Source organism: Lissotriton vulgaris, chromosome 2_2, assembly GCF_964263255.1.
Source record: "Lissotriton vulgaris chromosome 2_2, aLisVul1.2, whole genome shotgun sequence".
NCBI lineage: Eukaryota > Metazoa > Chordata > Amphibia > Caudata > Salamandridae > Lissotriton > Lissotriton vulgaris.
Window position 1 is genome coordinate 153,904,086 of NC_141688.1, and position 16,274 is coordinate 153,920,359.

Sequence of the window (16,274 nt, forward strand, 5' to 3'; positions counted from 1 at the left end):
GCGGTCTGTTTTCCTCCGCTCTTGGCCGTTGGGCTGGGTTGGCCTGTTTGGTCCCTGGGTGGGTTGCTGCCTGGTGGTGCCTGGGTCCGGGGGCTTTGCCCGGGGGGTTTCTCCCAGGTCGCTTGCCCTTTCTGGCTCCTTTTCTCCATTAGTTTTGGCCCCTCTGGTTGCTCCGTTGGGGGCTTGGCTCTGCGTGCCCGCTGGGTTGGGGGCATGCTTGGTTGGGTGCCCCTTCCTGTGTTCCTCTCCTTCTTGTGGGCTCCTTTTGCTCCTGTGGGGTGCCGCTTTTCAGTCTGCTACCTTTAGCGTTGGTGGTGCTCCAGAAGGCCGGGTTCTCTGCTTTGGTATTCTCCAATTAGTAAAGAATGGGACGAGGACAGGAGGGACCTGGGGGTAATGTCCTATTACTTACCGGTAATCTTCATTACTTCTGGTCCTGTTGTCCTCGTCCCATTCCTAATGCCCATCCCTCCCTGGCGGCCGGCCTTCCAGTTGTTGGCTTGGTGTTTTCAGACTGCATGCTGGGCTGGTACTGTGGAACAGGAGCCCAGATTACTACCGATGCCCAGGCTGCTGGCGCAAGACGCCTCTTAGTTTCCATTCTGAATAGTTACCAAATAAAGAGACGGGCGCTGGAAGCAGGAATCAAGAGCAGAGTTTATTTCTCATGAGGAGAGCCTGTCATTTCAGACACGAAACAAGGTGCCATCGGGAGGTGCTCTAACAAGTGAGCTGAGACTCCGTCTTTTATACCTTACAAAACACTTGGCATTACAATCAGGACATTGTGACACAAAGAAAAGACATCCCTATAATCCTCGTGTCAATCCTACCCCACATATGTTATCAATAGAGACCCTTGAACTGTAGATAAGAGAGGGGGCAATGACGCAGCTGAATGTTCCGCTGATTATTAGGATGTGTGCGCCTGATCGTAGCCCAGGGGGTGGGGAGGCCAGGATCAATAGTGGGTCCTTTGAAGAGGAGTGACTCCATACAATAAAGGGCAGTAAACAGTGTCTCCCGGCTTAGGCGATGGCCTCGGACATGTGTGGACAGTCCATCGCGGAGGGAGGGTTTACTAACAGAGGGGTTATTCATGAAAGGAAAGGAGGTGTTGGTCAGGCGCGGCCGTGACTCCCAAGGACAGGGTCTTGCAGAGGAGGAAGGTTTATGACTTGTCCATGTGAGGGAGAAGGAGGGGGTCAGGGTGCGCGCAGGGTCAGAGTCGCACAGAGAGAGAGAGGTCTTATGACCTGTACATGAGGGAACAGGGGCAGTCAGATACAGCTGGGGGGGGCTATGTCAGCTGAGGCGAAGGATGCTTCTTCAAGAGGGAAATGGGGGGGGTGCCTGGGTCAAGCAGGAGGGTTGCCTTTCATAGCAGGGTCGCGCAGAGTGCTGGGTTTCATGGTCTACGCATGTGAGAGTGGGAGGGGGGTGCTCAAATGCGCGCAGGAGGGAAGCCGGGGATTTTATAAAAACGGACAGAGAGGCCATGGCCTAAAATGGCTGTCATGTACATATGGGCACAGGCTTTCATTGGCAGAATGATGCGGTCAACATTTCAGGGTATACGTGGTGCCTACAGGGAGGGGGACGGGAGAGGGCAAATGAACGCCGCTTAGGTACATTAATTTTGCTAATTTCCACAGTCGCCGCTTTTAACATAAGCGAGTTCATTTTCCTATTCTTCCTAGTTGATGGGCGTACATATAAACAACAAAGTTCATTTTCCTATCCTTCCTAGTTAAGGGGCGTACATATAAACATGTGGTTGATGAAATAGCATTTGTCAATACTAACATATTGCACAAAAATCATGAACAGTTGATGTGGTGGGCAGAATGCAGCACATAGGAAATTGCATTTGTCGAGTTCCTATCATTCCAAAAGCACTACATAGCATAAATGTTTCTGACTTAAAAATGTGACCAATGAACATTTTGGCCAAGCAGTTGAGGGCGGAATCAGTTCAATATACAAAGTCTCTTCGTCACAGTGTCTTTTAGCAGTGAGCCATCACTGGTAGGCTCTAGTCCGTGTCCTTTCGTTGGCGCTGTTGAGCACCGGCGGTGGAGCTATAGGTCCAGCTCGGTTCTATCCTTACGCGTTGCAGGGTGCGGTCAGTCCTCTGCTGTTAGACCACAGTCCTGTTCCCTAAACAATCCGTTTGGCGGCGCCTTATGCTCGGCACCTATATTTCCGTGGCAACACCCTATTCCCACTTGAATGCAGTTCTTCCCTTTGGCAAAAAGTCACGTGGAAAAGAGGGTGAGTGTGGTTCAAATAGTCGATAGGAGAGAGAGCGGAGTTGGGTCAGAGTTCCTGGGACACACAAAAGGGACCAAGGGAGCAAAGGATAACAAGCAGGCAGGCCCATCAATCGGGCCCAAAGAAGGGGGACAGAGACTCCAGGCACACGTGGGTTAGCAGACGAAGGGCTTCAAGGCGGCCCGTCATTTTTCATTTTCCACGTTGAAATTGCGGTCTCGTCCCGTATCTTGTTGCTCTGCAGCTCCACCTTTGGTCGAGGTCACACGTGTCCCAAGATCTGCAGCCAGGCTGTAAGTCACATCTGACCCTTCTCCTTCGGTGATCGTGAATCTTTGAATAGGTACAAAACAAGCTTTAGAGAACTGGTCAGGGGAAGACATTTATGCATGTGAATTCCTCCCTCAATCCAACGCACTTGGGAGATACGCTCATTGGTCACAGTCAGAGGTTCATTTACCAAGCAGTGCATATGTCAGCATTCCTATTGAGTTCATGCCAAGTTTATTCACCATCTATATATACCACATATAGAGAAAAGTCAGACTCTTATCAACTGTTCATTTCATCAAATTCAACATTTCGGAGCCTCCAGGGAGACTCGTCTTTCTAACCTGAGCCTTAACAGTCTAACATTTCCCTTCAAGGCTGGCTAACCTTTTCAAACAGGGCGAGGTGCCATCATCGAGAGTCAGGTAAAACAGGTTTTTCTCGAGGGACGACAGTTACTCATGGTCATCATGTTTATATCCGGGACAGCAGCTGGGGTCAATCAAAATGGGGCGGGGATGCTTCGGGCGCTCGCGCTTGGGTGCAAAAAGGGGGGTGGGGCAATCTGGGCATTTGGGGGTCAATCTAGACGCTGGCGTTCGTCTCTGATGAACAGAAATAAGGTGCCATTGACATACAGTTCCCCTATAGATGGCCAGATTTGGGGGACCTTAGTCGTCTTACCTGTCCTTTCCTTCTCAGCCAATTCGAGTTCATTCATTTTGCAGAAAGGAGAGGCAGTAATATGGCGAGATACAATCATTTTAGTTTCGGTCAATTTTCGCTGAACACCTTCGCGTTCAATAAGTATCCAATCAGACTGGTGCCGGTGGGGCACAATTTTACCACAAAGAGGGAGAGAAAATAGGGAGACTCTCATAGAGAGTGAGAGTCGTCCGCAATCTAAACGAGCCATTCGGTACACGTATGACATGTAGAGAGAGGGAGAGAGAGAGAGAGAGAGAGAGAGAGATAAGGGGGTGGTGAGAGAGAGAGAGAGAGAGAGACGTGTACGAAAATAGGTCATTTAGTGCGCTCACAACACAGAACAGCAAAGGTCAGGTAACACGCAAATACAGACAGAGGGAAGACATAAATCCGTACATTACATACACACAAACTCAGACAAGGAAGACAGCACATGTATTACATATATATAAGACATTCACGACAAAACAGAAAACAACAGGTGGCCAACAAAATCCATATTATATCCTACGTATCTTTACTATCCTATTTATCTACGTGCTTAGCTCTTTCTACCCTTCCCTCCTTTTCCTTCTCGCTTGTTATCTCTGCGAGCGTTCTCAATTGCCAATACTTACACCTCGGTTAGTCGATCAGAAATTAACCTGGTCGCGCTATTTACCCATGGTTGGATCTTAAACCATTTTTCAGTTTCTTCCTTTGGTGGGAAGTTCTCCAGGCTGAGGCAACGGCAAGTATTGATCGGGAGAACAGTCGGACAGCTTGGCTAGATCTAACGGAGAGTGTGAGAAGGGGGCAGTACATTTTGAACATCAGCGACATTTCTAACTTCCCAGACGGGTGGTGCCTTGGTAACCCTTACCCGTGCACCTTTCTTTGTCCTTTCCCTACCTAGTCAAACGTCTAGTTACATTATCTAATGTGTTATTTCTAGTCAATTTTCGTCATACAGTAACCGTCAAGTTTCTATGTCAGTCCATCCTCCCAGTCACTATGTTCTAAGGAGGAACAGTCATGTTTAAGTCTACGTCTTTTTGAAAACTTATCGTCATAACGACTACACACATATTCCCTCTTTCCCTTTTCGTCGGTGGTTTGACCATCGCTCTCCCACACTTCAGCCGACGTTCTGACGTGACCTGCAGAAGGGAGGAGAAAGAAGGGGTGGGGCGCAGCATTCAAAGCACATCAGCATGCAGTAGTCCGAAAATGTTTTTACCTACCACATACTCGACCTATCTCCACGCACTGTATTTCTTTACCATCTCGGCGTTTAAGCCCAGAGGGACCAGTAATGTCAGATAGATAATCATTGACGATCCGCGTATCTACATGAGTTACTTTGTCGCAACCCCTTTTGCTGGGTGCAAGGGTGGCGGTCAGGTGGCATTTCTGTGGTGTCGTTTTAAGGGCGTCTAAAACACTTTTCCGGCTGCCTGTGACACATAATGTAGCTGCTAAATATCTGGTCCTTTTTAACCTTCAGCTTTCATCATACTTATTCTTCGCTCACAGTAGCAAAACATCCAAAACTCATTAATGCAACCGCTACAACTATGCTTTCTTTTTCAAAATACTTTTAATAAAAAGTGTTGGTGTATAAATACAGGCCTACAACCCAGTGGACCGGCCATGGAGCAGATTGAAACTGTACATAAGAAGAACGAAGTTGGTGGCAGTTCATTGCATAAAGTGCAGCAGTGCAATAAAATCGTATTAAACTTCCCTACAGAGCAAGCATGATGCATGTCAGTAATTCATTTTTAATTAATTCATAAATTCATTATCCAATACTCATTCTTTATCTAAATTACACCAATTCATTTTCCAAATCATAATCAGTACCCACCCTAAGTCAGTTCTTTGTTCGAGCACATACTCAATATCCTTCATATCTACTTTCATTATCCAAAAAACTGCATACATATCTCGGGACAAAAAGCTGTGCGGTCAGGATGCAACAAAGTTTATTCAAAAAGTCTCATTTTGTGTCGGCGCCATTTTGGGCGAGGTCAGGCTGGTTCCAGCATAGTCAGAATGTCTCCAATGACTCGTGGTTAGACCAGAATCTTCCGTTGGTAGTTCAAAAAGTTTTTGCACAATGTGGTAACAGTCTAACAATAGTCAAAGAGTGGGGAGGGCGGCAACAATTTTTCCTACCGGGTTATTCTGGTGTTCCTCCGGAACTGAACAAGTCTGTGCCGTGGCTGCATTTTAGCCATTTCCAAATCGAGGCTGGCGCCGGCAGGAGTGCACCGATGTCGTGGTTCCCAGTGAGGGGGGCGGGGGCGCCCATGCGGAGGGATCGGGGTGCCCCCCGGCTCTCATAGAATCTTCAAAGTTGAGGAGAGAAGGCATGGGGCGTGTGCCCGTCCTGGGCAAAAGACCGCTTTTCGATGTTGACCCTCTTTAAGCAAGAGCATTGGGGCGTCGCTGGAAGCCTCCACCTGGAGGGAGGTGGGGGAGGCTCGTTCGCGTCACCTCCCCCTTCCAGCGACCCCGCGCCGTTCTCCGGCTCCAGTTGTTTTGGTAAGGCCGTGCCAGGCGATGAAGATGGGGGGGGGGGTCGGTGGCTGAGGCAAGACATCCCCCCTTTGACATGTGGCGGGACTACCTGCAACTATCCAGGCGTTGGCATGTGGCGGGACTACCTGCAACTGTCAGGCGTTGGGTGTAGTTGCGGCCATTATAGCACAAAGAAATGCCGCCATCCTCGCTTTGGCTTCGGCCTTCGACGAAAGCCGGATCAGGTGAGAGAGAGGGGTGGGCGGTGGCCGAGGCAAGACAGCCCCCTCTCTCCCCGTGGCCTGCAGGGCGGCAGAAGAGGGAAAGGTGGAGAGGTCCTTATTATTCTTTGGGCCGCCTGCCCAACAGCGTCTCCTTCTGACCGCGGCCAGGCGAGTCCCGCATGCCTCGAGGCCTCGCCTTCCGGATGGGCGTAACCGCGGACATGTTGCACTTCGGGAGCTTCCGGAATGGGGGTAGGTACCTATTGATTTGTATCTATTTCATGTGACCGTTATTTGGGCGTGGTGGGCAATGAGGCAGACATGTTTGGGGCAGGAATAGGCAACGGAACCTAGCTACCTCGTGGCTGCCTTGGTGTCAAGCTTGTCTTCCCTCGCCATTTTTGTGTTTCTTATTGCATGTTATTTCTAACGTTTCTTATTTTATTTTTAGCGAAGTTGATAATTCATCAGTGGCCTACTGATTTCGCTCGACTCTTTTTCTTATATTTTTATGCCATAACCTATTATAAGCTATAGCGACTAGTCCACACTTAATGAACATGTCCTTATTAGGTGGGGCCCTCCAGTGGAGCTGGATGGTTCATCACTAATAAGTGGTCCGGGCTAAACAGGCTACCAACCAGTGGGGAGAAGATAGGCATGACGGATTACAACGGGGACAAAAGTCTGCACTACCTATCTTATCACGGCGGGCAAAGACTAGACAGAATATTTCTATTCTCCGTTGTTTGCCGGCGGTGAATACCTCAAACGAACCAATACCGAATAATCGGTCAATCAAAACAATTCAGTGGGGAGAATAAGTGGGCACGAAAAGTTATCGTTACCCACTCTTTCTCTACCTGCAAAGAGAGACCTTGTTCTTCCCTGTTTGCAGACAAAGAATCTCCAGACAATAATCCACGAACGACAGTTCGGGAAACAGTGGGGGAGGAAGATAGGCACGACGGATTACAATGGGGACAAAAGTCTGCGTTACCTATCCTTCACTGCTTGCAAAGGGAGAGCCTGTTGTTTTCTCCGTTTGCAGACGGTGAATCTCCAGAGGTTTCAACAAAGCGTAATACTAGTATTATCCAAACCAAACAATTATTTCACAATTTGTCGCATTTACGCGACCTTACCCGGACCGGACCGTGTGGGCAGTTCTTCGCCTTCCTCCTTCCAGCGCCCGATCGTTCTCTTACTCCATGATTTTACCGCAGCAGTCCTGTGGGATTCCAGTCAGGACAGTAGGTCACTCAAGAGAGGTCCGTTCAGAATAGGTGAAGTTCATTCAATCGGCAGCCGGACGAGGGCCCTCTCAAGGCAGGTATACTCCGATCATTTAGATGTTCACCTCATCGTCTGGATCTCTCTTACTGGACCTTATGTCACTGATGGACCCCGCGTTGGGACGCCAATTGTGGAACAGGAGCCCAGATTACTACCGATGCCCAGGCTGCTGGCGCAAGACGCCTCTTAGTTTCCATTCTGAATAGTTACCAAATAAAGAGACGGGCGCTGGAAGCAGGAATCAAGAACAGAGTTTATTTCTCATGAGGAGAGCCTGTCATTTCAGACACGAAACAAGGTGCCATCGGGAGGTGCTCTAACAAGTGAGCTGAGACTCCGTCTTTTATACCTTACAAAACACTTGGCATTACAATCAGGACATTGTGACACAAAGAAAAGACATCCCTATAATCCTCGTGTCAATCCTACCCCACATATGTTATCAATAGAGACCCTTGAACTGTAGATAAGAGAGGGGGCAATGATGCAGCTGAATGTTCCGCTGATTATTAGGATGTGTGCGCCTGATCGTAGCCCAGGGGGTGGGGAGGCCAGGATCAATAGTGGGTCCTTTGAAGAGGAGTGACTCCATACAATAAAGGGCAGTAAACAGTGTCTCCCGGCTTAGGCGATGGCCTCGGACATGTGTGGACAGTCCATCGCGGAGGGAGGGTTTACTAACAGAGGGGTTATTCATGAAAGGAAAGGAGGTGTTGGTCAGGCGCGGCCGTGACTCCCAAGGACAGGGTCTTGCAGAGGAGGAAGGTTTATGACTTGACCATGTGAGGGAGAAGGAGGGGGTCAGGGTGCGCGCAGGGTCAAAGTCGCACAGAGAGAGAGAGGTCTTATGACCCGTACATGAGGGAACAGGGGCAGTCAGATACAGCTGGGGGGGGCTATGTCAGCTGAGGCGAAGGATGCTTCTTCAAGAGGGAAATGGGGGGGGTGCCTGGGTCAAGCAGGAGGGTTGCCTTTCATAGCAGGGTCGCGCAGAGTGCTGGGTTTCATGGTCTACGCATGTGAGAGTGGGAGGGGGGTGCTCAAATGCGCGCAGGAGGGAAGCCGGGGATTTTATAAAAACGGACAGAGAGGCCATGGCCTAAAATGGCTGTCATGTACATATGGGCACAGGCTTTCATTGGCAGAATGATGCGGTCAACATTTCAGGGTATACGTGGTGCCTACAGGGAGGGGGACGGGAGAGGGCAAATGAACGGCGCTTAGGTACATTAATTTTGCTAATTTCCACAGTACCGCTTATGTACTCCCAATGGGAGGGAGTGGGTAGGGTATCCCAGCATGCTCCTTTTCTTTTTTTCTGTCGTGGAGATGGTTATCTCCAATTAGTAAGGAATGGGACGAGGACAATGGGACCAGGAGTAATGAAGATTACGGGTAAGTAATGGGACATTCATACTTACTTTTTCACAAAATCTATCAAAGTTAAGGGATTTTTTAAAGTAAGTGAAAAATAAGTGCTTATCATTGCTCTATAATTTTTCGAGGTAAAGATATGACATTTTTGTTCGTAGGTCGACCTTCATAGAAAATGCAGCTTTACGTACACCTACAAAACAGGGTTTGGGTAATTGTTCACTGTGTGGACATACCATTCCCAATGTGTAGCATTCCATATTTATATGATATAGTAAGTGCTATGAGACAATGTTATTCTCAATGTGTATCAGACACCCAGTATGTTGGGCCTACAAGGCACGTTTAGGAGTTACTTAGCTAAAATAATAAAATAGGTTTTCTAAAGGGCAGATGAACTTCTGTTTACTGAGTTTATCTACAGAGCTTTTAAACTGCAGTCAAGCCAGAAAACAATGGTGCTCACTGAAGCCTTATCTTTTTAGTTGTAGATGTGGGTGGCGTAAATACTCACTTTAGCTTATATAAGAATTCTAACTTCCTTGCCATTTATAAATTTCTTACGCTATTTACTATAGCCTTACAGGAAGGTTAAATAAGCAAATTGGAATAAAACATAAAACAATTCTTGGTTTATAAGTTAAGGGAGAGCACTGATCCTTTGTCTCTGAGTTGCATTGGAAAGGCACACACAGTGCTAAAACAGCAGGCCAGTAAAAAATTAGGGTGGGGGGGTTATGATAAAAATGATACCCTTTCTTACACAATGCCTTTTAAACTAAACACCAGTGAATTCCTGATATAATTAGTCTTACAACCCAATGTAATTCAGTCTTGTTGGATAATCCTTGACTTTTAATTGAGATGTCCATCCTCATGTTTAAACGTTATTTAAAAATTATACAAAGAATACATATTCCGGTATACATTCAATATATAAATTGATTACACATATAACTGTCAGCCATATTTGTCACTAGAAGTTATTTGCGTCATACCTTCCAAGTATCTAAATATTTCTGTTTGTATTCTTATAAGTTTGACATACAAAATTATATATTTAATATTGAAAATAGATTAACATATTTTGATAGTCCCCAATATTATTGCTACATTACCAGCTGTATGTATTTTGAGTCAAAAATAGAGCAACAGCAATGAGGGTGATCACTGATTCTCTGATTAAAACAATGACAATAGATATCAACAAATCCACCACTAGCTTACATAAGCAAAGACAAATGAATGAGAAATGTCTTCTCTTAACACCATACTGATGCTTGCTAATTCAGTTACTTTATGGAATTTACATTAATCTATTTTAAAAAATGCTCACATGCTTGAACGTTCTCAAAGCCTGTAATCTACATAAATGGACAACTAAACATTAAACTCACCCATAAAATGTGAGACGCATAAAGCCAATCCTTTTGCCAAGTGTAACCAGCTCTCCTTGACTTGTGGGGGCTCCATCTAAAAGCACAATTCCAGCCTTCTTCATTGTAGTCAACCACTGCAAGGCATGAGCATCACTTGTCAGAACATCTTGATATGACATGGTAGGCATCTGAAGATCTGATCCCCATAACTGGCACTCTGGAAGACAAGGCAATTGACAACATGGGCATACGTGCAATGAAGAGAAAAATTGACAATAAAGTTCAACTGGGCAATTTTAATGCTCGGCTTCCGGGTTTACAAAACACTTTTCAACTTTTATTTTTTTGTACTATTAAGGCAGTATATTAATGCTTGAGATATTGATGCTTGATACATCGATGCATGTAGAGGATACTACGGTTAACTATTTCATTATCCGATTTAGATCAATTGGAAATTATTCATTGAGGTATATACAGCACCAATTTCTACAGGATTGAATTTTATAGAGTCCCATGCTACTGGTAAGGATGTTTCTACAGGTTATTTCCTCTTGCATTATGTCTCCTAAGCCCAGACTGATCACATTTTCTGGCAAGAACTTTGCCTGCCAAGTTGCGTGTCAGTATTATTAGACGAGTCATTAACAAACACCTCTGGTCCAAGACTTAACCTATACAATAGCTGTATTGCTTTTTATGGCATAGTTTCTTCAAGAGCCGACAATCAAACAAGAGGAGCTCTAGGGGGAAAAAACATGGAAGAGGCCGCCCCCCCACTCAATCAATATTCAACAATAAAGGCCTCACCCACCTCACACCTAATCTCATTGACACTACTGGCAGAGGTATATAACAATTTATACTGCTGTCCACAAATGTGTTTATTAGCACTATTCTGTTAGGTCATCAAGATGTCAAGATGTCACATCGAGGTCTTGTCTCACTCCAAAAATGTCAAATAAAGTGAGCAAAGAGAGAGCACCTCACGGTAGTGACACCCGAGGGGGTTCCTGGCGGTCAATTACCAGTTTACCCACTTGTCATCATCGGCAACTCTCTCTTTGTGGTGAGTGAAAACTGAAAAAACAAAATAGGTGGATCCCTAAACTAATACTGGTGTAGTGCAGGAATCGTGGACTAACCCTATACATCCAATTCTCAAAAATAATGTGAGAATATGTGCACCTAGAACCCCCGTGATAGCCAAAACTAATGATGAATGTATTAGTAGAACTAACACCAGATTGCTGAAGCCTTACTCTATTATTCAAACTCTATTGACATACCTAGCCACCAATTCTGGATGTTTACTGCTGAGAGCACACGTTGAGGAAAAGTAGTGCATGTGCTGCGTACCTGCATTCTCTTATATTTAATGTCACCAAAAATCGCGAGGATACTACAGAAAAGCAAGGTGATCTGCCACTTCACCGCGTAAAAGCAAAGCGGTGAATGCTACCTCATGCCAGCGCCACTGAAATTCATTACAGATTCACAGAAAGTGGCAGACCAGTTTCATGCTCAGAAGCTGCTATAATCATCATTATACTCACTTTCGCGACATTTTGGATCACATTTGTAATGAAAAGGTTAGCAGAAATCATTTTCAGTCATATCTCCAATTAGAGAATTCCACGAAACGTTTTATCACTGTAAGCAATGATTTCCCCAATGTATCTTTTTAAATGTAAAAATGTTTGACTTTCATATTTATTCTCACTATATCTAGGCACAGTGCCACCTACGAAGACATTTTCTTTATTGTGTATATATTTTTAATTGGACATTTTCTTACTTGTGTATATATTTTTAATTGATTTTTCAAATAAGCTGATACTGTGAAAAATATGGCCACGCGTCATAAACTGGAATTACATTCTAACCTCTACCAGTAATCAGTGGAGCAGCAGGATTTTACAATTTCTAAGATTTTATTGCATGCCTCAGGGGTTTCCTCTGTTTATTTTTCTCATTTACGGTTTATGTGGATGCTTGAGAACAGGGTTATCTAAGGAGTGAGATTTGCCCAATCTCAGATACAAATGCGTGCATCTTTTTTTTATAATAATTTTTAATTGACTCTTTTTTTTGTATAAAGAGCAACAAAGGAGAATGAAGAATACCGCAGCAAAATTACCAGAATTTATGATTGGCAAAAGTTAAAAAGACAGACAGCATTAATCAACGAAGAATAAAGATGCTGTCGAGTTCCGGAAAGGAAGGATAGGTGGGGAACGGAAGGACAGGAGGAAACGGTAAAGGAGGGTGAGTGGACAGGATTAAAGGACGTGGAGAGGCAGAAGGAGCAGGACATGTTGTAGGAGAGTAGAGGATGTCAGGAAAGTGATATGAAGAGGATACAGAGAATACTGGGAAGCTATCTTATTCCGGTAAAACTCTACGTCCTTCAAAACACAAGCATTGACCAAGCCAGTAGGTCTTACCTTTTTGACTTAATTCCTTTCCCAATGCATTTTGCCAGTGCTGTGTAGCATTGCCAAAGGAAACAAGCATTAACAATGCAATAGGTCTCGCATTTACACGAGTTTAAGCTATTGGCATTGTAAATGACAATGCCTTTTATTTATGTTTTAAAAATGAAAACAAAAATAAAAGGCATTGTCATTTGCAATGTAAATAGCTCAAACTCGCGTAAAAGCGAGACCAGGGCTCGAGTCGGGGTACCACGCGGGTGGACGGCTTCCCCCCACTTATTTTACCAGTAGCTCGATAACTGGAGAAAATGGAGCCACACATTCACTCTTTGGCCTCTCTGGTCGTGTACACCTTAAGGGGATGAAGCATACTATTGGTAAAGATTTATCGGACCGGGCCGACGGGAGCTTTTTACTTCTTGTATACAGGACGGGTTAGTGTTACTAAAGTTAGGTCTCGCTATGGGAAAATAGAGCAAAATTGTTAACAGCCTAATAAAAAGCTCTTTTTTGTTCAATATTGAAGTACCCTTAGGTATTGGAGTTCTGGACTTTTTGGTTCCGTCCAGAGGTGTCAGGGATAACACCCGAAGACCCCGGAGTTCTACCTGTCTTGGTGCACAATTAAACAGAAACACGGGCTTCTCGATGGTGGCGTCAAAGACCAAAGGTTTATTACTGCAGGGACACAGAAGTCACAGAAACTACACACGGGCAGAATCTAGGAGCCTGTTCGATTTGTACAAAGAGGGTTGCTCCTTATATACTAAAAATTGGGCTTGAGGCAAATTCTTTACATGTTAGTACATTCCCAAACCTTTGTGTCCTAAACAATAAATATTTGGCGTTGCACAGGAATCGTCAACAATATCTGATGTCAAAACATTACGAACGAGGGGTTCCCACTGTTCCATCATAATCTCATGTCAACTTTTCATTCAAGACCCGGACCGCCTCATCGTAAATTTCGTTACCTCCCCCTAATAAAGGCCCAGAAGGAAAGGAGCAGAGCCAGGTGCAGAAGATAGAAAGGCAGGATAAGAGATGTTTGTGGGTCGTAAATGGGCAAGGCTACCAGCTTCGGCTGCCTAATCATGATCAGGCCAACGAACACGAGAACCAGTATAGCAGGACTGGCCTCGGGCAGAGGAGGCAGCTTCTGCCGAGTCATGCAGCCATGGCGTGTTCTGTTCTAAGGTGCACGTGTCACTAGCAAGGTGAATCTCCGGCTAAAGCTTACGTGTCCTTAGGTGAAAGGGGTCACTGCGTGTCCATTGTCTACGTGAGGGCAAGAAACACAAAATGGCTTCCGTGATCTAAGATGGATGCCATGGGTAGATCAGAAATGTGTTCATAACAGGAGTGCTCTTGCTCGTAGCATAGCGAAAACACTAGGATATGCTAAATGGATCATTTGCGGTTCACTGATACCAAAATTATGTATTTACGACAATGTTGAAAACACGGGTTCAAATCGTCATGGAACCTCAGACCCTCCTTTTGCCCTAACGTAGGCAATTACTCTATGTCCGAGTCTATCTCTATGCTCATCAGGTCAGTGACATGTTGCTGCTTCATCATTCTTTCTCGCGCCTTTTCTCCAAACGCAGGTGGTTTTCTGAAACATGTTGCAGCACAGAGACTACACAAAGCGGGACCACACTAGATAATCAGGCAGCATGAGAATAGAAATACTAGGATGACACCAATGACCATCAGAACCTTCCATCCCCACGCTGATATCAGAGTCCAAAACCACTCCATGAAGGACCAGTTTCCCTTGTTTACGTGTATAGAGTCGGAAATCTTGTGTAGCTTAGAGATCGCCTCATAGACAGTTGGAGCGTTATTGGGAATAAAAACACAGCAGCTCGATTGGATCATTCTGCATACCCCACCTCGATCTGCAAGTATTACATCTAGAACCATACGGTTCTGCAACGTCATGGGTCGATCCGCCTGAAGCTCAGCTGTCAAGTTGCTAAGGGCACCAGCAGTTTCGGTAATAGTAGATTCAACTACCCGTGTTAGCTGACGTAGATTTCTACTATTGGCCATAGGCCCCCAGAACGGAAGGAAACCTTTGAAGAAGTCTCCAGCTTCCTGACCAGCGGTATCTTCCTTGCTGAAAACACCTCTTGCTACTCTGGTCTTGTGATAGTCTGAGGAAGCAGTGTACGTTGGAGGCAACAGTCGAGCAATATAACATGAACCTGAAAAGTCAGCAGGCAGCCATGTATATGCTCTGTCCTGACCAATGAAGTAGGTACCCCTAGCAGTAAGGAAGGCAGGGGAAGAGTTAGACGGAAACACGTAAGTCTCAACGCACTCACTCCTCCCTAGCTGAGCTCTCGGATTTCTCCCATTTCCTTGCAAACACACCTGACCTCGGTGGGGCACGACCCAGACTGGAGTGGAGCTTTTACGTTTGCTTTCTCCCAAACTAAGGCAATACTCTGTAGAATTCCAACTCAAATATACCCGTAATTCGTCTCTAGGGTAAGATGGAGTATTATTGACGTCCTTAATCATGTCAATAATTCCCTGGACTAAAGCTTTGTTGGCAGAGTTGTATTTAGTGGAACGTGGTGGACGCGGAGGATAGGTCTCAAGGGCATAGGCAAAAATAGTCTGAAAGGCCTGAAATGATCCATTATAGCTAAAAGGCAAAACCAGATAGGGAATGCCTTTATCCATAGTGTGGGGTATCAAGCCACACACCCAGCAGTCTGTAGTGTTAACTACCAGTTGGTGTTGGTGCAGAAGCTGTACAAATGTGTTGTTAATGAATTCTGAGCGTCGAGCTTGTTCGTGTTCAGGAAACGAGTGAAAAGAATGGATAGAAGAAACAGTAGAAGTAGCAGGATCAAGGGGAGGTACTGTAGTTACTGGCATAAAAATCAAATTCACACCAAAGACGATTCCACCCACCAACGTTATCAAAACAATTAAAAACGTAACTGTACATTGCATTAGAAAGCATTTGCTGTGAAGAATTCTGTATAATCTATTTCTGCGAACATAAATTACATTTTCTCGTTGCAGCTCAGGAAGCTCCATCTTCTACAATCCGCTCGCGACCACTGATGATGTGTACGTAGATGAAAATGCCTCTATCAGCCCTGGGAGTTCCCAGAACTAACAGAAAGATCGACCTTGTGGCTGACCCCCGCAGATTCAACTAGGCACACAGCCACGACCCTACGGCTACCCAGACGGCAAGGCAATTTTTAAAACAACAAAACAATAGCAAACTTCCTGGCTGGAGGCAATGTCTGGTATTCAAATTTAAACTTGAAAAATAGGCAGTTTCCTGCTTTATTTGTCCATATTGCGAGATCGTAAATTGTATCTCAGTTTAGCAGGAACTGTTTGATCTGAAAACAGTGTATTTTCAGCAGGTGTTGCAATGTTTAAGTTCGCAGATGGCAAAGTTTCTTCTGATGCAGAGGACAAATGTTCAGAATTCAAAGAAGCAATTTCAGGAGGAGAGCCAGAGTTTGATGTGTCAGTTATTAGTTCGGCATCGCTGAAAGGGATAAACCTGGGTATTTGTTCAAACTCAGAGGCACCGATTCCCTTCTTCACCCAGTTATCGTAAGGAAGTGGTAGGGGCACACGTTTGACGTGCGTTGTGTGAATCCAGTTCTTCCGTCCGGCCACACGAATAGCAGTTCTCGTCGTTAGCAGCACCTGGAAGGGGCCAACGAATCTGGGTTGAAGATTTTTCGTTCTTGCAAAATTCCGTACAACAACGTGGTCCCCTGGTTTCAGCTGATGACCTGGACTCTCCGGTGGCTTTGGCA

At 45.4% G+C, this 16,274-nt stretch overlaps 1 protein-coding gene across 2 annotated transcripts in view; it reads right to left on the reverse strand.

Annotated features, from left to right (window-relative positions):
• Positions 1-16,274, reverse strand: part of BBOX1 (gamma-butyrobetaine hydroxylase 1) — a 569,466-nt gene that overhangs the window by 244,074 nt on the left and 309,118 nt on the right. For both annotated transcript variants that reach the window (XM_086959483.1, XM_086959484.1), the window contains exon 4: positions 10,049-10,247. In XM_086959483.1, the coding sequence (XP_086815609.1) occupies positions 10,049-10,247 (199 nt within the window). The remainder of the gene's footprint in view (positions 1-10,048; positions 10,248-16,274) is intronic.